The sequence below is a fragment of the Trichechus manatus genome, unplaced genomic scaffold (genome assembly GCF_000243295.1).
Source record: "Trichechus manatus latirostris isolate Lorelei unplaced genomic scaffold, TriManLat1.0 scaffold00024, whole genome shotgun sequence".
Lineage (NCBI taxonomy): Eukaryota > Metazoa > Chordata > Mammalia > Sirenia > Trichechidae > Trichechus > Trichechus manatus.
Genome location: NW_004443960.1, coordinates 834,863 through 855,933, shown reverse-complemented (window position 1 = coordinate 855,933; position 21,071 = coordinate 834,863). Strand labels below are relative to the sequence as shown.

Here is a 21,071-nt window from a genome sequence, read left to right as displayed (position 1 = left end):
TGTGCAAAGTGCATTAGCGGGGGGGGGGGGGGGGGCCGAGCCATCACAGGGCGAAGCAGCATGGCGGCCCATTTCTGTGGGCAGAGCTGTGGCGGTCGATTCTCTGCTAGCGTGTATTTAGAGCCCGCCAGGGACCTCAGGGGAGAAGTTGCGCTAATGGGGCGCCAGGGCGGGGGCGGGCGGCTCCCCAGGGAGCCCACCTCACCCCTGCCTCACAGGCGTCCCTCCCTGGATGGTGGGGGGCCTGGCCTGCCCCAGTGCCGGCTCGGGGACGCTGAATGTGCATTTGCTCCTGTGTACAAAGAAGCCCCAACTCCAGGACCCTCCCTGATTCCCCCAGTACCAGCCACAGGGTGGACATTAGCCACAGGTGGACCCAGCCACGTTGAGTCCAGGCACCAGGGGTCCGAAGCCACCGCCGGCAGCCGTGTCCTGTCCCATCACTGGCCTGGACGAGCCGATCCCAGCCATGGGGCTGGGGTGGTCCAGGACTCCCCTGACCCGGTGCCCATCAGACCCCCTGCCCACAGCGTCCCCCCAGCCAGGGTGGGAAGAGGCCGGCACGGCTGCCCTCTGTGTTCATAACAGGTGGTGCTTTACCAGGCGCTCTGCATGAACCCGGGCTCCGGAGCCCCCGCCGCCCTGCCGGGTCCTCCCTTCACTACCCCCTTTTCCTGGCCTGTGGGCCTTGCCTTGGGCTGGGATCCCGGCAGAGGCCAAAGGGTCCCAGAACACAAGGCTGCCCAGGCGGTGGCTCTGCAGGCTACGGTGGGGGGGCCCTGCTGGACTGGAGACTTGGGGAGATGCCTGGCCTGGGCACTGCGTCCCTACCCTTTGACCTCCACAGGGCTTGGGACCTGGGGCCTAGGGCCTCCTGCCAGGGTCCCCTGAGGCCTCCTGAGGGTCCTCGAGGCCCCCCCAAGGTCCCATTGATCCTCCTGGGGCCTCTACGCGGGGCTGGACCCCCTCAGACCGCCAGGCAGCCGCTGTCCCAACCCACCCCTGCTCCAATCTCCAGCACACAGGCTGTGTGGTCTCCTGGGGCAGGGTCTCCCCTTGGTGCTAGGACACAGTGGCCGGACCTCTCTGTGGGCATCCTGTGCCCTGGAGGCTGTTGAGCAGCATCCCTGGCCCCCGCCCGTGTGATGCCAGGAACATTCACTCCCTCCCCAGTCATGACAACCAAAAATGTCCCTAGACATTGCCAATGTCCCCTGGAGGGCAAAGTCACACCGTGTGGGGAAGGAATTTGACTTGACCTTAAAAATGGTAATAATAATAATGTTCTTTTTTGTTACCAAGGAATAGATGAAAAAGGGAAATATTTTGCTCCAGCACAGACACACCCAGCCTGACGCAGACCCTGGGGAGTTTTTGTCCCCAGGCTGCCCCCACAGCAGGCCTGTCGTGAGCTACAGCGGGGGACCCAAGGGGGTGCAGGGCTGGACCGGGTGGCACAGGCCCCCCCACAGGGTCAGAAACACCTTTGGAACCCCAGGATGTCCTGCTGTGGGGGGCTGCCACCCCTGCCTCTGGTCCCTGGAAGCCTCTGGCTCTGAGGGTGCAGGCCTGGCCCCTTGCCCACCACGCCCATTGGGGCCTCCTCTCCCCCTGGCCTTTGCCCTGTGTTCTGCAGCTCCCCCAGCCCAGGCAGACGCTTCTGGGGGTGTGAGGACAACACTCCATCCCCTGAAAGTTCACGTCCACAGTGTCCTGGGGACGTCATGTCACCCTGTCTGTGGGAGTGCGCTTGTCAGCTACCTGAGTCCGAGGGGACACTGCGGCCTTAACCCCTCCGGTGCGGGGGGCAACTTTCCTCCCTGAAAGGCCCTCCAGATGCATGTGTCCCGGGAGGGCGTAGGAGCCGGGGCGTGGACAAGCAGCTCCCCATGCCCCTGGGCACCGAGGATGGAGGGGAGGGCAGAGGGGGCCTCAGGGGCCCTGGACACAGCCTGGGGTCTCCTCCCAGCCACCCTCACCCTGTCGCACGGGTCAGGCAAGGTGCAGCTGGGGGGCGGGGGCAGGCGCAAACCCCGTCCCTACCACCTTGCTCTCCTGTCCCGGTCTCCTTGGCTGGGGGGTGGTGATGGGGGTCAAGCAGAGCCTAGTGGGGCTGTGGCGGCAGGGCTCTGGGGGCCATTGAGTGAGGGGGCCACACCTGAGCCCCTGCCACAGAGAGTTGGTGGAGGTTCTGAGGGGAATGAGGGCAAGCCTGGGGGTCAGGGGCCAGGGGTCAGGGGCCAGGGGTCAGGGCCTGGGGTCAGGGGTCAGGGAGGACTCCCTGGAGGCCGAGGGCCTGAGTAGGGGCAAGGGGAGGTGGGAGGGAGCAGAGGTGAGTAGGGGCCCTGCACTGCCCCCGGTCACCCCAAGACCGGCGGTCTCGCCTCCTCCCCCGCACTTGGCGGCTGTTTTGCTCCAATCCGAGCGTGCCCCTGCCGGCTCTAAGCGACTGGCGCTGCAGCTGGCTCCCGCAAGGCCCTTCCTGCCTCTCTCCCATCTATTTTAAGGGCTGTCTGACTGAGTGCTGGGGGGAGCTGCCCTCGGCATCTGAGCACCTGGGGAGCCGGCACGTGGGGGCCTTGCCTCCCACCGTGCCCTCTTGGCGGACTTGGGGTGCCCAGGTGGGGCCCTGGTTTCAGGGAACTCCGTTTCCCCTTTCCTGCTGGCCAAGCGTGGTCTCAAGGAAAATGTCTGTCCTCGGAACCCGCTTCCCTCCAATCGCCAGTGCACAGGCGGTGTGGTCTTCCAGGGCAGAGTCCCCCTTGGTGCTGGGACACAGCGGCCGGACCTCTCTGTGGGCGTCCTGGGCCCTGGAGGGTGTTGAGTAGCATCCCTGGCCCCCGCCTGCTTGATGCCGGGAACATCTACTCCCCCATCCCCAAGTCATGACAACTGAAAACATATCCAGACATCACCAATGTCCGCTGGAGGGCAAAGACGCACCCGTGTGGGAGCCCCTGCCGTGGGGAAGGAGTGAGGTGGGTGGTGGTCCCATGGGGCTTGGGGTGAGCCTAGGAAAGTGATGGGGAGGCTGGGGACCTGGGACCATTGGTGAAACCCAGACTCCTTCACTCCTCATCCCCTGTGGGTCCTGGAGGTCATGGCGAGGGGCAGGAGCCGTGACCAGGCCAGGCTGAGCAAGCCACCAGTGAGCCGCCCACAGTGAGGACCTGGCACTGTGGCTGCGGGTGCAGACAAGGTGCAGGGGCTGCAGAACTTTCCAGAAACCACGCAGCACTCACAGGCGGCATGGCTGGGAGGAGGGCCTTGAACCCTACGAGCCGCCCGAGGCAGGACGAGGAGGAGCTGGCTGCCCTGCCAACGACCCTGGACCTTATCTCGTCCACGCCCTCAGCCCCAGCAGGAGTGTCTCCACATTAGAGGTGGCTGAGCCCCAAGGGAGGCTCCCCCTGCCCCACCTTGCTGGGAAAGACAGATCAAGGTCTCTGGGCCACATACTTACACAGGGGTGCCAGAGAGCCGGGGTCGGGGTGTGGGCGCTCTCGGGGCCGACTGAGAGGCCAGGTGGGGGAGGCTGGGGTGGGGGGTGGGTGTGCCCCCTCCACGTGTCCTCCTTGGTGATGGTCAGCGCACAAGTTAGCGCTCAGTGATGGTCAGCGCACACAGTCGGTGGTCAGTGACTAAGGGGCCTCAGCAGCCCGAATGCCCAGGAATCGGGTGGGCTGAGGGTGCCAGGGCCTGGTGGATTTGGCAAATGGGACCTGTTCCCATGAGCGGTGTGGGGAGAGGGCCTCTCCTTGGGACAAGGCTGTGCTAGGCTGGCCCACCTCTCGGGGTGGGAGTGATACCCTGGAAGCAGCCCCACACCAAGGGGTGTGCCGCCCCAGCCTGTGCTTTTAGGGGGAGTGCCCCTGGCTGGGGTCCCTGCCAGTACCTCTCCTGGTGCTGTGAGCACCTTGGCGGGTGGGGCGGGCCTCCTCTCAGGCCATGCCTCTCCTGCCCCTCCTGCTGGGCTCTGCTGACCACCCCCAACCCCCCGCCATGACACATCAGTCCTAATGGTGGGACTCCAGCCACAGTCAGCCAGGCTCAGGGCAGCCCAGAAGGGTACCCAGGCAGAGACGGCACCTGACTGCCCCACGTGCTCCCCCATTTGGGGTCCTGCCAGCCTCCTCACCCAGAGCCACGTCTGCCAAGAGGAAGCTGATGGCCTCAGGGTCTGGGGTGCTGCCAGCACACCCTCCCGGAGCCGGGGCGATCCCAGTTACAGGGCAATTTGAGCAGGGGGTCTGGATGTGCACAGACAAGGCCTGTGAGGGCCACGCAGGGCCTGGCACATTCCAGGAGATGCAGCCTCAGGGTGGCCTCCTTGCCTCCCCCAGGCCTGGCCTGTGATGCCGGGGAAGGAGGGCGCCGCAGCCCAAGACAGAAGTTTCTGGAACCTGGGGAGATGGGGCAGGGCGGCCCAGACTCAGGTTTCTAGCTCCACAGTAGCATCATCGCTAAGTGGAACGCAGGGCCCTGTTGGCCCGGTGGGGCACTGGGCCGGACCCGCAGCCGGGCCCCTCACTGAGGTGCCTGGCTGCTCCGGCCCTGGTGGGCACCTGCCTGCCCAGGGAGGCCAGTACCCTAAACGGAGGTGGCGTCCAGGTCCAGTGTCAGCTCCACTGCAGCCAGTGCCCACGCCGCTCTGAGCAGCATCAGTCCTGAGAAGGGGCAGGAGCCCAGCTCCCGAGTTCTGTCTTTTTGGATGCGTTGGCTGGCAGGCCCAGTGACCCTCCACCCTGGGGCTGGCAGGGCCTCCAGTGTCTTGCTGGGCGGCTCTTTGAACCAGGCTAGCGCACAGCTAATTGGCTGGGAGTGGCTGCCACAGGGAAGTGCAATGCTGTCCGCCCACTCAGCCTTGGCCGGCTGTATTCTTCCTCCATGTGCATGACCCTCTCGCTGCAGGAAGCTTCTGAGGAGGTTGTCAAAGGCCTCGCTGGCCTCTCTGGCCCCGGAACGTGTGGCCCAGCCTCAGGGTCCCATACTGGACCAGCCTGCTGCAGGAGGTGGGCAGGGGCTGTTAAAGCAGACTGTCACCCTGGGCCCAGAAGGTAGCATTGGCAAAGCTGCTGATGGGACCCCCGGCCTGGGCCCTTGGGGTCTGCCTGTGAGAGCGAGCAGCAGGGAGTTCGACCCTCAGGCTGGTGTTTGGGGCCTTGTCAGCACTTGGAGGCACATGGAGGACAGCCACACTCACGGCTGCCGTCTCTCGCAGCCTTGCCACACCCGTACCCCAGGGCCGGGGGCCCGAGGAGCAAGCTGGGCTTGGGTGCGGCCCCTGTTGGGCTGTTTGGGGCCCAGCACACCCGACGAGGGGCGGGGAGACCCTGCACCAGCCCCTCCCTCCTTGGGGCAGGAGGGCCTTTCTGACCCCAGAGCAGGAACAGGCCCTCAGCACCACGGGGTGGGCTACTCCTCCAAGGCCAGCCTAGAGCTGGCCTGGGGGACACAGCAACCAGCGTGTCTGCACGTGTGTATATGTGTGTATGTGTGTGTACTTGTGTATATGTGTGTATGTGCATGCGTGTGTGTGCATGCGTGTGTGTGCACTTGTGTATATGTGTGTATGCGCATGCGTGTGTGTGTGTGCATGTGGGTATATGTGTGCATGTGTGTGTACGTGTGTATATATGTGTGTGTGTGTCTGTGTGGAGGGTGTGGACGTGTGTATATGTGTATATGTATATGCATGTGTGTGTATATGTGTGTGTGCACGTATGTGTGTGCGTGTGTGTATGTGTGTGTGCGTGTGTGCGTGTGTGTGTATTTGTGTGTGTGTGCGTGCGTGTGTGTGTGCATGTGGGTATATGTGTGTGTGTGTGTGTATGTGTGTATGTGTATTTGTATGTGTGCGTGTGTGTGTGTGGAGTATGCAGAACTGGGGCAGGGGGCTGAGGCCCAGGGCACGTCTCCTCGGCTCCGTCCAGAGCCCTGTGTAAGGCAATGACCTCTGCGAGCCTCACTTTCTCCATCTGTGAAATGCGTGCTGGGAGGTGGACAAAAGCCAGCCCTGCTGTGTTCTGTGTCCATCCGGCTGGGATGGCGGCTGTTCCACGCCTCCACACAGAGGCCCCGGCAGAGGGAGCCCTCTGGGGCCTTCCCCAGGCCCACGGCGGCCGCGGCTAGGAAGCAGAGGTTGTGAATCACACCTGGCTCTTACAGTGTTTGCTCAGAAATGACGCCCCTCTCGTCCCCCATGGCCCCGTCACATGACCTTGCCTGACCTCCATCCTACCGTGTGTGTTGGGGGGAAGGGGGACCTGGCGAAGCAGGGCGGTGACCACTGCTGGGCCGGGTGGGGGCTGGGTGGGCACCCTCTGCCCTTGGCCCTGGCATCATGGCCTCCCCTCCCCCACACTCAGCAGCCACAAAAGCTCTGCTAAATCCTGTCTTTAATGTTGTTCTCTGGGAAGTTGAAGGAGGTTTGGGAGATAAAGCTGAGCTGATAAGTTGGGGATTTAACAGTTCTCCCAGGAACTCCTCCACTGGAGGTGGGGGCTGGCCCAAGATGCCTCTAGAGCCCCCCGCCCCATGAGAGGGCCAGCCCCCCACAGGGCCCGAGGAGGCGTTGGCCGCGAATCAGGGCAGCAGGCACCACCCTTCCCTGGCTCCCAGGGTGACAGACATGAAGAGAGCACACAGCTAGGTGCTGGGGGGCCTGGATGGCGGGGGGGTCTGTGCACCCCTTCTAGAGGCTGGGTACCCCAGGCCCTTCCCCGGGGGTGTGGTACCTCCCCTGCTTCTCCTAGCTGCTCTGCCATCAGTGGGCCCCACTTAACCAACACCCCACCTTCTGCAGGCCCCCGAGAAGAAGTATCCAGCTCCCCACTTAAGTGATGAAGAAAGGACAGGGGGGTGCCCTGGAGAGGCCTAGACGGGGTTGAACCCACGTCCTCAGCCCCGGGGTACGGCGAGGGGCCTGAGAGCCGTCTGTGAGCCTATAGCAGCCTCTTGAGCTCTGCTTTCCTGAAAGAGCGTTATTTTTAAATCTGGCTTGAAATTCCTGACTTGAATGCTCTCTTGAAATCGCCCTCGGAGACAGGGCCGAGGCGGCTGTCACTCCGATCCATGCCCCTCCCCACCCCAGCCAAGTGGGGGCTCAACACGGAAGCCTCCAGGGTGGGGGCTGATGGAGCCAGCTGGGCAGGAGCTGCCCGGGCCCCCCAGCGCCTCTGCTCCTGAACAGATGGCGCCTAACCCCTGCCCCCCTTATAGGGGGAGGCCTTCAGGCGAGGGATTAATGGGAGGGCGGGGGCTGGCCCACCCACCGCAGCTGTGCCGGGAGGGTCCCAGCCTCAGCCCCCGTGGCCACCTGGGAGGCAGCATCACGGGCTGGGCAAAGGCTCCAGAATCTTCTGACCGATTGGTTTCAAATCCCTGCTGCACCCACCTGTGCCTCAGTTTCCTCATCTGTGAAATGGGTGCCGAGAGCACCTGACTCACCCGAGTGTTGTAAGAAGGAGGGGTGGACTACAGAAAGGCCTTGCCTCCCCCGCCCCAGTGACAGAGTGGGTGGCGGGGCGGAGGCCAGGGTGCAGCGCGAGTGGGGCACAGCTCTGGGCCCAGCAGGCTCCACAGTGGTCCTGCACGTCACCCTGCTCCGTGAGCTGGCAGAGACGTCCATCCCCGTCCACAGTGGGAGACACTACTCGACCCTCACCACGGGTGTGGGGGGTGTGGGGGCCACGTGGACATGTCCTTGTATGTGGGTGGCATGTCCAGCCTGTGGTGTCCAGCCGAGGTGACCTCCCCAGTGGTCAGCCAGCATCTCTTTAAATAGAGCGCAGCGGGCACGGTTTGCTGAGGCCCCCCACCCCCGTCGCTCCCTCTTCCGCCATCTGCTCCGAGCTTCCCCGGGAGCGGCTGTGGGAAGCGGGGTGCTGGATGTGTGGTGAGGACGAGTGTTAGAGAGACTGGCTGCCGAGGGCCGAGCAGCTGGGGCGGCCGAGGGGAGGAACCTGCGGGGAGACGGGCTGTGGGGCATACGCACGGCTCCAGATCTTTCCTCATGACCCCTCGGCCAAGGACAGACAGGGAAACTGAGACCAGGAGAGCAGAGCTAGCAGCGTGACCATGGTGGCGTCCCCAGGGCTGTGTCCTGTCCAGGCTCGTGCAGGGTGGCCCCCGACGGGGACGCTGGGCAGGGGCCGATAGGGATGCTGGGTGGGTACTGCTGCCCACGGATGCCCCAGCCCAGCCCAGCCCAGCTTCCCTCCTGCACCACTCCTCCCTCCTGCCCCTGGGGGGTGGGACTTCGGGTATGTGGCCCCCTAGAGTCTCCAGAGGCACATCCTAGCCCTAGGAGATGCGGCCACTCTCCCCAAGCCACAGGCCAGAGAATGGGGGCTGGGGTCCCGCCACCAAGGTCTCCAGAGACCCTCATCACCTGCCCCCCAGGCGCAGGCCCCCATCTGTGAACAGTCACGGTGGGCCACTCACCCTACCTGGACACTTGGGCTCCTCCCCCTTGTCTCTGATGATGACGCTCACTGACCCCTAGCTGACTACAAACGGCTTTTCTTGTCCTTTCTCTGCGCTCATCTCCCGGGGCTGGACTCACAGGGTGGAACGCCAGGCCCAGGACGGCTGTATGTCTCTCGACGCCACCCACCAAACTGCGATCTCGAAAAGCCGACCTGGTGGACAAGACCCTCGGAATGAAGCAGAGTGGCTTCTCCACAGCCACCCTGAGGCTGGGCGTCAGCACTTTCGGGGTTCCCTGGTTTGGCGGGTATGTGGTAGAGCAGGCAGTGTGGTTCAGATCATGACTAGTTTAAGACGCCAGGAAGGCGGAGCTGAGAAGGCCGTCACCCACGTCCCCAGGTTTTCACAGTCTTTGAGACTTTCCAGGGGGGGCTGGGTGATGAAAGTAATGACATCTCCAAAGTCCCAAGAGCAGGACTCACGGACAGGTGCACACCAGCGTCCACTGTTCACACAGCTGAAAGGCAGAATGGCCCAAACGTCCAGCTGCCAATGACGGATGGACGAAACGTGGTCCATCCGTCCACACAATGGAATATTGTTTGGTCATAAAAAGGAAGTCCTGATTCCTGCTATGACATGGATGAACCTTGAAAATGTTATGCTCAATGACAGAAATCACATCAAAAATAGCACCTATTGTACGATTCCGTTCAGGAGACAACAAGCAGATTGGTGGCTGCCTAGGGGCTGGGGTGGCACAGTTAACTTGCTCATTGCTAACTGAAGAGTTGGCAGTTTGAGTCCACCCAGAGACACCTCAGAAGAAAGGCCTGGTGATCAACTTCCGAAAAATCAGCCGTTGAGAACACAACAGAGAGTCCCAGATGGAGCAGGAGAAAGGTGGGGTACAGAACTCAAATTCTAGTAAGAAGACCAGACTTAATGGTCTGACTGAGACTGGAGGAAGCCCAGAAAGCACGGCCCCTGGATTCTCTATCAGCCCAGAACTAAAACAATTCCCGAGGCCAACTCTTCAGACAGGGATTGGACTGGACTGTGGGACATAAAGTGATACTCGTGAGGAGTGTGCCCCTTAGCTCAGGTAGGCACAAGAGCCTAAACGGGCAGCTTCTGTCCGGAGGTGAGATGGGAAGGCAGAGAAGGTCAGGAGCTGGTTGAATGGACATGGGAAATCAGGAGTGGAAATGAGGAGTGTGCTGTCCCAGTATGGGGAGAGCAATTAGGGTCACATAACAATGTATGTATAAATTTTCGTATGGGAAAAAATAAATAAAAAAAGAGAAAACCCTGTGGAACATAGCTACTCTGACACACATCGGTCGCCTTGAGTTGGAGTCAACTCAACAGCAACGTTTTTTTTAAGGGGCTGAGGGGAGGGGATGTGGAGAGTGACGGCTAATGGGTGTGTGTTTCCGTCTGAGGTGAGGAAGAAGTTTTGGAGCTAGATAGCAGTGATGGTTGCCTAATAGGGTGAATAATTAATGCTGCTAAATTGTACATTTTAAAATGGTGAGAACAGTCAAGTTTATGTTACGTGTATTTTACTGCAGTTAAAAACACCTCTGCAGAACCTACCAGGGGCCAGACGCCACATGCTATGTCTGTCTCAGCTCGCAGGGACTCTGTCGTCATTGACGCTGGCAGCCGGAGGGGCCAGCACGGGAGGCCAGTCACCCAAGGTCACAGCTGGGCTGGCCAAGGTCACCTCTGGCAGCGCCAAGCCCCTGCTCTGTGGAGTGGCCGGCTGCCGGCATTCTTCTGGTCCCATCCAGGCTTGTCCCTCACGCACACTTTTGTGTCTGTCCTGGTCCGTGTCACCGGGCTGAAGTCCCTTTTGGAAACCATGTGGGTCTCTGCAGCTCATGGTCTTGGCTCAGATGCTTCTTCCCATCCTTCCAGCGTGGGTCGTCCCCCCCCCGCCTCCTCCCGCCCTTCCAGCATTGGTTGTCTATCTGCCTCCTGCAGCAGGATTCACAGTGATTTCATTGTATTTTGGAGTTTTATAGCTTCTTAAAACCCATTTAGCTCAGATGTGTCTGGAGCTGGCTCTGCAGGGCGGGGCTGAGGGTTTGGTGAAGGTCACAGGGACAGGGCTGGCTCCTGGACCTGCTACTAAGAACAGTCACCTCCTTTAGTCTGCCCTCTCTGGGTGGGGGCCCGCCGGGGGCCTGCCGGGAACGCCCACCTCACCTCAGACCCTCCCGGCCTCCCCTCCGACCTGTCGCAGGCCCACTCCACTCCGGTGCCCGGGACTTTGCCAGGGAAAGGGCCTCATTCTGGGTGCTGATGCAGACCAAGGTGCCCTCCAGGTGGGAGCGAGGCCAGAGGGGTCAGGCCGCTCCAGTGGGGTCAGACGGTAGGCGCAGCTGTGTAGGAGCTTCACTGAGAGCTATGCACACACCCGGCCTTGCCCAGTCCTCCCTGAGGGAGGGCCTGGCCTCACCTCTGTTCTCCAGATGGGGAAACAGAAGCACAGAGCAGTCACATGGCGGCTCCACAGCCTCAGGTACTGGATTCAGACCTGCTGCCCACTCAGGCCACGCAGGTGGGGACGTTCTGGGTGACACTGACCACTGCTGAGTCCTGGACATGGATACACCTCCGAGATGGCCTCACGCGGCCGCCTACCTTCCAGCAGGTAAACCGAGGCACCATGCCCTGCCCAGAGCCCCACTGCCTGAGCCCCGGCTCCCTGGGAGAGGGTAGATGGGCAGCATCCTCGGTATGGAGTCCTCACATTCCGCCCCTGCCCAGGAGGACAGACAGGGACTCAGCGGAGGGTGCCGTAGTCTCTGTCAGCCTCCCTCCACTGGGCTGCCAGGCTGAGAGATGTGGCACCATGCCCACCTTGACTGGGCCGCTCAGACACTCTCTTCTCCTTGTCCGTCTGGCTGTGTCCTCCCCAGGGAGGGGGCTGGGCTTTTGCAGGACTCCCCCACCCCTCACAGCCTTGGCAGTATGCCCCAGTCCCCACCGCCCATCCTTCAAGGCTGGGCAGGGGACCCTTCCTCCAGGAAGCCCTCTTGGGTCATCCTCCTTTGGCCCACACTCCCGCCCCTGGCCAGCCCCCATCCTGTGAAGCGGGGGCTCCTGGAGGGCCAGGAAGGACAGCTCATTTCCACCCCACCCACCCCCGGCATCAGCACTGGCTGTGGGGCCCACGATGGGCTCGGGGCTGCAGGCCGCTTCTTGTCTTCTTGTTATTAAAGCATTCCTGGGGAGACAGAGTGGGAACAAGCCACCGCTGGCACCCGGCAGGCAGCCGGCTCCGAGGCTCCTTGAGTTGTCATTCCTGTGGAGGTGGGGGAGGGGGCAGCCCCAGGGGCCAGGGAAGCCAGATGGCCGTGTCTCCGCTCCCTCCAACCCCAGCTGTGTGACCTTGGGCTGTCACACCACCTGGACCTCCTGTGAAGCTGGGCGGAGGTGACAGGTTCCCTTCTTCCTGTCTGGTGACCTCGTGGTACGAAGGATGAAGGAGGGGGCCACGGGCCTCTAGGGGGCTAGGCCGGCCCCTCCTGCCTGGGTGGCCCCCAGGGAGACTGTGATGCAGCGTGAGGGACTGCCATCTCGCAGTGACCCCTGTACCCCAGCCCCTCGTGGGTATGGTAGGTCCAGTACCATGACCCCCATTTCTGGGGGGTAAGCCCTAGGCCTCACGACCTGTGGGCTGGGTCAGGGTCCCTGGGGAGCCAGTGTCGAGTCAGGACAGAGGGCCGAGGTCAGCAAGCACGGCCGGCATCCGGGTGTCCTTGGCGGAGGTGGGGTCAATCTCTGCAGCTGCCCCTGGGCAGGCCCAGGGCCGGGGTGCCGTGGGATGGGGACTTGGAGCCGAGGTGAGGGGCCAGAGCTGCAGGCCCAAGACAGGACCCTCCCAGGCCAGGGGACCCAAGAGGGGGGCCCACTCTCCAGACCCAGAGGGAGGGGCACCCTGGGGGAGGGAAAGCATGACTAAGGGGTGTACTGGGGTGAACTGAGCCCCCCCAAAAAGGCATGTTCAGGTTGTAACCTGTGAATGTGACCTGGGTTGGACACAGGGTCTTTGCAGGTGACCTTGAGTTAAGACAAGGCTATTAGGACGGGCCTAAATCCAGTGACCAGTGTCCCTACAAGAAGAGGGGGTCACAGACACGGCAAAGACACCACGTGACCGTGGAGCAGAGACGGGGCGGTGCAGCCACTAGCCCAGTAACACTCCGGCCACCAGGAGCTGGAGAGACGAGGAACAGAGCCTCCCCTCGAGCCTCCAGAAGGAACCCAGCCTGCGGACACTTGATTTCGGCGTTCCGACCTCCAGGACCAGGGGAGGACGGGTTGCCGCAGTTGGAAGTCCCCAGTCAGCGGCATTCGGTTATGGCGGCCCCAGGATTCAAGGTGCGGGGGTGTGCAGAGCTGTGCTGGGGGAAGGGAGCATGCACAAGCTGTCGGGGGGAGTGTTGGGGGTGACCCCTCCCCACCACGGGTTCTGGACCTCGGAGCCTGCTGGAGAGAATGGTGTAGGGGGAGGACCTTTCTGCAGAACCTCAAGTGGCGAGACTCAATTTTCCCCTTGCAAATGCAATCTGGATACAAATAAATTCAATAAGCCCTGTGTGCCGGCTGCTGGCCGCTCTGCCACAGCCCCCCTCCACGCGCTCACCTTGGCCCTGCTGCAACCTGGGAGGTGTGGCACCCAGGGCCTTTGAGGTGGGGAAGGGGCTGCTTGGGGCCAGGAAGAGGTCACCAGTCACTCCCAGCCCTGCGCCACGGGCTTACAGCAGCCTGCATGGTGACTGGTGTTATCCCCAAAGCGTACAGGGAAATGGAGGTGCAGAGTGGGGGTCTCCCCTGCCACAAGGTCTACAAGGGCAGGGCTCCCAACCCTGGGGCTCCTCTTGGGTGTCTGCACCCCATCAGGGCCCCCGAAGCCTTTTGGTGTGTCGATGCACTGGCTGGGGTGGGAGGGCCCAGCCCCAGGTCTTGGAAAGCTTCCCGGAACAGCCTCTGCCTCAGCCATAACGTGAGTCTACGTTGAGCCTCAGCCTCCCCCTAATTAGACAGAGGGCCCCACGTGGGCAGAACCCAGCTGCTGGCCTACCCCACTATGTACCCCAGCACCCTGGTACTCCATCACAAACACCAGTACCCCAGAACATCAGCCCCTCACCACCCCACCACACACACCAGCACCCCAGAACATCAGCACCCCAGCACCCACATGGCAAGCACAGGCCGAGGCCGCAAGGTCAGAGTAGCCCCAGGTTGCCGAGCTTAAACCCGGTGAAGGCCCCCAGTGTCCTCCTCCTTACCCCGTGTGTTCCAGCAGGTCCCCTGGGTCTGGGGTTCCTGGGGTCAGGACCAGGCTTGGTGTCTGAGGAGGAGCTTGGGGCTGGTGTGGCCGGAGCAGGGTTTAGGACAGTGGCAGGAGAGGAGGTGGAGGGGTGAACCTCGGGACTCGTGCTGTGGGCTTTGCATTTCCTTCTGAGGGCTGCAGGTGCGGTCGGCCCCGGGTCGGCAGGTGGGAGGAACCCCAGGAGCCAAGGCGCGCGGGGCGGTGGACACCCGGACCAGTGGTCCATCCAAGCGCACCGAGTGCGGAGGGAATCCCAGGAGCAGGTGCCTCAGGCATTTTGCGGTCAATGGTGCCCTCTGCTGGCCCAGTTGATCATTGCCTCTGGCGCTCAGGGTTCTACCGGACCCCCAGGATGCCTGGGCGTCAAGCGGTGCCCAGGGACTGGATGTGCCTCCTGCCATCGGCCTGAGCTTCACAGTCCGGGACTGAGTAGCCCCGGGGCATCGTTCCCAGGACAGGACCTGCCTCCCTACTGAGGCAGATTTGAGGGTCTGACTTCGGACAACCCTGAGGCCGATTTTAACTTTCCATTAAAACAGTAGATCCTCCCCGCTGTGCCCGGAGACCTGGCACTAGGGACATGCAAGGAGAAGAGGAGATGTCGGCGGCCCAGGAGCCTCAGGGGAAGCCTCCGAATGAGGCCGGCAGGGCAGGGGCCGAAGGACCCCAGCTGCTCTGGGGTGTCGGGTGAGGAGGCTGCAGCCAAAGGAGGCCCCGTCCTTCCCAGGCAGGCGCTGCCGTCGGCTCTGACTCGTCACCCGCCCTCCCCTCTCCTCTCCAGAGTGGACACCAGCAAGGACAGAGCAGTGGCCTCGCTGCAGCCTCAGGACCACACTGTGATGATGCGCTGGCGCTGGGGAGACACGGGGCCGAGCAAGGGCCCAGTCTAGGGCTGCTGGTCTAGAAAATAACATTGTCACCGCTGGGGCCCACCCGGACGGGCGAGGGTGGGGGCAGGGCCCTCGTCTGTCCTGCCCACAGCTGAGCCGGAGTCAAGAGCAGGACGAGGCCGGGAGAACAATCCCAGGAACGAATGAACGCGTGAACAAATGAATGAAGAAGAGACGGTGGTAGGCAGCAGGACAACCCCAACCCCCACCCCGTGTCCCCAAATGTTACCACTGAAGACACAAAAGGGGAGACCCTGGGGGATGGCTCCGCCTGGCCCGAGGGTCCTCCAAGGGGGTATGACCCCTTGGCTGAGGTTTTCCATGTGTGGTCCGGGCTCCTGGCCCTTTAAGAAGGCGGCTGTGGGGGGGCGGGACATCCCCGTTGCCCAGCAACCAGAAAGCGTCCAGTGAACGGCGTTGCCGGGGCGACCGGGAGCGGCGTCTTCTTCTGGGCAGAACAGGTCGCACTGCCTGGCTGACCGCCTGGGTCCCCTCTCTCCCTCTCCGCCGGGCTGAGCCTGGGGGACCGGCGGCCGCACCATGGCGCAGACGGACGTGCTCGTGACCCAGGAGCCAGCCCCGCAGACCGTGCACGTGTCCGAGCTGCCGCGCAAGGAGTACGACGTGGCGCGCAACACCGGCGCTTACACGTCGGCGGGCCTGGCCACCGCCGGCTTCCGCACCGCCAAGTACCTGGTGGACGAGTGGTTCCAGAACTGCTATGCACGCTACCACCAGGCCTTTGCCGACCGCGACCAGTCGGAGCGGCAGCGCCACGTGAGCCAACAGCTGGCGGCCGAGACCGAGGCGCTGGCGCAGCGCACGCAGGAGGACAGCACGCGCAGGGTGGGCGAGCGGCTGCAGGACACCCACGGCTGGAAGTCGGAGCTGCAGCGTGAGATCGAGGAGCTGCTGGCCGAGACTGACCTGCTGCTGGCACAGAAGCTGCGGCTGGAGCGCGCCCTCGACGCCACGGCGCTGCCCTACTCCATCGCTACTGACAACCTGCAGTGCCGTGAGCGCCGCCAGCACCCCGACCTCGTGCGCGACTACGTGGAGATGGAGCTGCTGAAGGTGCTGCGCACGCAGACCCCGGGGCGCAGGCACCTGCCAGGGCAGGGGGCAGAGGGGGGCGTGTCGTCCTCCCCCTCCCATTCACCCCTCAGTGCTGCCCGATTGCACCCAGCACCCTCATGGTGGCTTCAGGCTCCGTGTACCCCTCTGCCTGGACCTCCAGGCCCCTCTTCACCCCACACCCCACCCACCGCCGACCAGTAATTCAAACACTACATACGAAGCAGGACCTGAAGGCAGAGCCACAGAGCGGGAGAGCAGAGCTAGGCCCACACACAAGCGGCATTTAGTGCTTGACAGGGAGAAACTTCACCAGGGAGAAGGGTCCAACACAGAAAACTCGCCGTGACTGTGCGAGAAACACGGGTTTCCCCTCAGATCCTCGGGATGGGAAAGCCTTTCCTGGCAAGAAGCCCTGAGGGTCTGGCCCAGGGGGACATCTGGTCCCCCAGGGGTCGGAGGCCAATGGCTGGGCAGATGTCCCTCAGCTCACAGGACGAGCCACAGTGAGGACCCCCAGAGCCATGGGGGGGGGGGCTGAGTCCCAGGCATGTGGGAACCACCTCTGGATGGACCGTCTTGGCAGCCCCTAGAAGAAGCCTCTGGAAAAAATGACCCTCTTACAGTGCCTCAGAAATCATTTAAAAACCCAGAATTAACCCAGTGAGAAAGAGACGGGTGTATGTCCCTGTTTTCCAGGAAAAAGGACAAGGTGGGTGCCTGGCCCACCCAATCCTGTGTGCCCCCAGAGCCCTGTTGCCCCAGTGTTTGAGGAGCTGACCAGGGCCGTGCCAGCTCGGCCACCAGGGAGGCTGCTTAGCCAAGCCCGGCAGGGCCTGCAGCTCAGGTGGGTCCTCTCCCCCTGCAGGAGGCCGAGCTCATCCGGAACATTCAGGGGCTCCTGAAAAGGACCATCATGCAAGCCGTGAAGCAGATCCAGTGGGTGTCTGCCTGCCCGCCCCCAGGCTGCCCTCAGGATGATTCCTGGCCCACTGGCTGGCCCTGGGGCTGAGAGAGGGCAGGGGAGTTGCCCCAAGCCACACAGCCCGGGGCACAGGGCTGGGAGGGGAGGGCACTGAGCAGGCTGGTGGCAGGTTCCAGCCAGGCCTATGAGGCCTGAGTGTCCAGGGGCCAGGCTAGGCATACACCAGAGGCCTGGGCAGCTGTTCCTAGATGCTGCTGACCAGGCAGGGGCCCCAGAGGCTGTGGGTCCTGCACTGGGCAACTGAGGTTGTGCCCTGAGCCACCCTGAAGCTGAGAATTGGGGCCAGGCCTGTAGCATCAAGGGTCCCAGTGGCCCCAGGATGGGGTGCCCAGTGGCCACAAGATGGGGGGTGCCCAGTGGTCCCGGGATGGGGTGCCCAGTGGCCCCGGGATGGGGTTCCCAGTGGTCCCGGGATGGGGTGCCCAGTGGTCCCCGGATGGGGGGTGCCCAGTCGTCTGCAGATGGGGTGCCCTGTGGTCCTGGATGGGATGCTCAGTGGCTCCAGGATGGGGTGCCCAGTGGTCCCCGGATGGGGTGCCCAGTGGCCCCAGGATGGGGTGCCTCGTCCCCGCACAGCACAGACGCAGTCCTGCCCCGGCCCCCCAGGCTGAACAGGGAGCACAAAGAGACTTGTGAAATGGACTGGTCTGACAAGGTTGAGGCTTACAACATCGACGAGACCTGCTCCCGCTACCACAACCAGAGCACCGAGGTGCAGTTCCACCCGCACTCGGTCCGGCTGGAAGAGAGGTAAGCCCAGGTCCGCGTCGGGAAGGGGACCTGCGCCCACCTGGGCACAGCCTCCCTGGCTCAGCCGTGCGCCACCAGGATCACGGTCCGCCCGCTCTCCCTCCCTGGGCGGAGTGTGCTCTGCTGGGCCGTCCTCCTGCAGCCCCACTGGCCCCAAGGCCCTCACTGCCCAGGTCCCTTGTGCAGTTCTGGGGACAGGGAGGCGAACAGGAACTCTGCCCAAGGGAGGGAGCATCACGCGGGGCGGGGGAGCGGCTGGTATGCAGTTCCGTGATTGGCCGGCAGAGGGCGCGCGGTCACCGCCCACCGCGGCAGCACCCGGCGGGCGCCTGGTGGGGCTTGTTGGGGGCGTCTGCAAGTGGTGCATGGGGGCGTGGTGTGTGCAGGGGGTACGTGGGGGTATCTGCAGAGGGAGCCTGTGTGGGGCGCAGGGTCGCTGGGGACACAGAGGACGCGGTTCGGCGCGGGTGGGGACACGGGAATAGCCCAGTGCGGTGTGTACTGGGGCAACCCGTCGGGGTGGCCCAGGGAAGTCTTGGGGGCGCTGGGTAGCGAGAGGGATGGTTTGTACGGGGGCTCGCGGGGGTCACAGGAGCGCGGCGTGCCGCGGCGGACGCAGAGTGTGCACAGGGGCACGGGCTCGCCAGGGCGGGGGATCCGTGGAAGCGCAGGAGGCACAGGGGCGCGGGGGCCCTGGGTGCTTGGGGGATCCGAGGGCGCGACGGGGCACGGGGTCGCCGAGGCTGCAGGGGCGCGGGGAGGTCCCAGCGGACCTGGAGCCGTTGGTAGGCGCCCCCCACCGACCGCGGCGTCGGCCGCCCCCGTCCCCGCAGCGCTTCCACGCCCGAGACGTGGGCCAAGTTCAGCCAGGACAACCTGTACCGCGCCGAGCGCGAGCGCCTGGCCTCAGCCAACCTGCGGCAGCTCATCGACTGCATCCTGCGGGACACGTCCGAGGACCTGCGGCTGCAGTGCGATGCCGTGAACCTGGCCTTCGGGCGTCGCTGCGAGGAGCTGGAGGACGCACGCCACAAGCTGAACGATCACCTGCGCAAGGTGGGGCCGCCCCGCCCAGTCCCCGCCCAGTCCCCCGCCAGATCACGACAAACCCCGCCCGTCCACGGTCAGGCCACGCCCACACCACCTAAACCACGCCCAGGCCGCCCACGGTCTGGGTGGGGCCCCGACAACCGCAGAGACCAGGCTCCTTGGACCCCGGCTGCACAGCTGATCACTTCCCGTGGTCATGATCTAGACCCGCCCCCACACCTCCCTGGCCCTCCTTAAACTGCTGCAAAACCTCGGGGACATTTAGGGGTGGTTTGCTGTTATTGCCACCGGGAGATGTGACTAACCAGCAGGAGCCTGGTGACCACCAGGATTAGGGGCTCTCAGGCCAGAGCTGCCGCACAGCAGGCTCCACTGGCCCCTGGAGCTCTGTGGGGGCCTGAGATGGCCTTGCCACTCTCCCTGCCTCCATGCCTCTTTTGGGCCAGTGGGCAGGGCTGACTGCTGGACACAGCCCCAGGGCTCAGGGTCTTCCAGCCTGGGAAGGAGGGAGGGGCTGCCCACACATCCCCATGCTGGGACCCGGGTGGGGAAACGCCAGCCCCCCGCCCTGGGCTGCGGGGCTCACAGGCTCGATCCTGACCCAGACTCTGCAGGAGATCACAGACCAGGAGCACAACGTCGCAACCCTGAAGCAGGCCATCAAGGACAAGGAGGCGCCCCTGAAGGTGGCTCAGACCTGCCTCTACCAGCGCTCACACCGGCCCAACGTGGAGCTGTGCCGCGACACTGCCCAGTTCAGGTGCTCTGGCCTCTGCGGCCACTGCCTCCAGGCAGTCCAGGGGTGGGCACATCTGACCGCGAGGACCCATCGCCGCCTCCCTGGCCTCCCTCACTCTGGGGCTCTCAGGAACCCCCTGACACACGCAGACTGCGGACATTTAGAGAGAAGACAGTGGCGGCGCCACCATGCATGCATACCTCATACACACAGGAGAGAAACACGCTCCCACCCTGGCCCAGCCGAACACTGTGCACAGGGGGCCGGGGGGGACGGGGAGAGCTAAGAGTGTCAGGGCCCCGAGTGCCAGGGATGTGATGGCACAACCCACAAGTTCTCACTGCACCCCATGGGGTCTGGCCCAGGAGGGGTCCCCATCTTCCCAGTGAGGGATCTCGGGGGTAAGAGGCAGCCGCCTGAAGGCACAGAGCGGAGAGGCCAGGGCGGGGCCGTTCTGTCCACCCCGCCTCGCTGGACGCCGTTCACATGTCTGATGTGATGGGTGTGACCCATGTTCACAGCTTGGGGCATAGATGGGATTCTGCCTTTTATTTTCCTAATGTATCGAGTCCCCGGTTGCCCTTCTAAACAAAAGTATCTCCCCCTTGAGCACTCATCCTTCCCTTCCCCTCAGTTTATTCAAGAAACTGGGGGGCCTCACTGGGTTCAAAGGGGTCAGTCAGCCCGGCTTCCCAGCTTCATGAAGAGAAAGAACTGAGAGGCTGGTCAGCCTACCACTGCCGTTGCTTGGTATGACCACAAGGTGTCGCTGTTGAACATGGCTCCCACGCAGACCCGCAGACACAGGCTCATACTCTGTCCAGGCTGCAGAGCTGTGACACTCTTAATTGATGCTCTGGTCCTGAGGGGTTCCAGCACACTAGCACGTGCTTTCAGGCCGCGTGTGGCACCATGGCCCCAGCCCAGTCTCCCCCCGCGCTTCTGGTGGGCTTCCCTTTGGGGCTTTTGGAGTCTTTTTTGGTTGAGCATTTTGGCCAAGAGCACCCCTTCTCAGCTCCCACTCTTTGAACCTTGAGTCTCACCCCTCCCAGCCCAGAATGTCAGGCATCCGGGTGCCCATTGTCCCCCTCCTGAGCCCCAGCTCACACCTCCCCTGCTCCACCACCGCAGGCTGGTGAGTGAGGTGGGGGAACTGAACCTGTCCCTCACGGCACTCAAGGAGAAGCTTCTGGAAGCAGAGCAGTCACTGCACAACCTGGAAGACACGCGCATGAGCCTGGAGAAGGACATCGCCGTCAAGACCAACAGCCTCTTCATCGACCGCCAGAAGTGCATGACCCACCGCGCCCACTACCCCACCGTCCTCCGGCTGGCTGGCTACCAGTGACCAGCCGGGGCAGCGTGCAGGGACCAGCCCTGTAGTTCATCTCCTCTACCCTGAATAAACAGTATGTTAGCTTTCTACACATGGAGGCCGGTTCAAGGCGGGGTCTCTGGACACCTCCTACCTCGGCAGGTACTCAGTCCCTGTGCAGCTGGGATCTCCAGCTTTGCCTGTGGACCCCATCATCCCCCCTGTGGGAGGCCAGGTGTCCCTGTGCCTCAGAGCACATGATAAGCCCAAGTGAGGACGGTGCTCTCCTGCGGTGCAGCCCCACCTGTGGCCACTCACAGGGCGTCCAGCCCAGAGCCGAGGTGTCTGTGAGCACTGGCTCCTGTGTCTCCCCACCCAGCAGTGTCAGGGCCTTGGGAAGTCCCTAGGGATCCCTGCATCATCCCCCTCCTGCCTGCACTGCACTCCCAAGCTTGCCTCCCTCTGGGGACAGGGCACTCACTCCA

At 63.4% G+C, this 21,071-nt stretch overlaps 1 protein-coding gene across 1 annotated transcript; it reads left to right on the top strand.

Annotated features, from left to right (window-relative positions):
* Positions 1 to 15,213: 15,213 nt before the first annotated feature.
* TEKT4 (tektin 4) lies at positions 15,214 to 20,619 on the top strand. Its single transcript, XM_004373145.1, has 6 exons — positions 15,214 to 15,747; positions 16,616 to 16,686; positions 17,339 to 17,482; positions 18,316 to 18,538; positions 19,138 to 19,292; positions 20,403 to 20,619. Exons 1-6 carry the CDS (start codon positions 15,214 to 15,216, stop codon positions 20,617 to 20,619), a joined length of 1,344 nt encoding a protein of 447 aa, XP_004373202.1.
* The last annotated feature ends 452 nt before the right edge of the window (positions 20,620 to 21,071 follow it).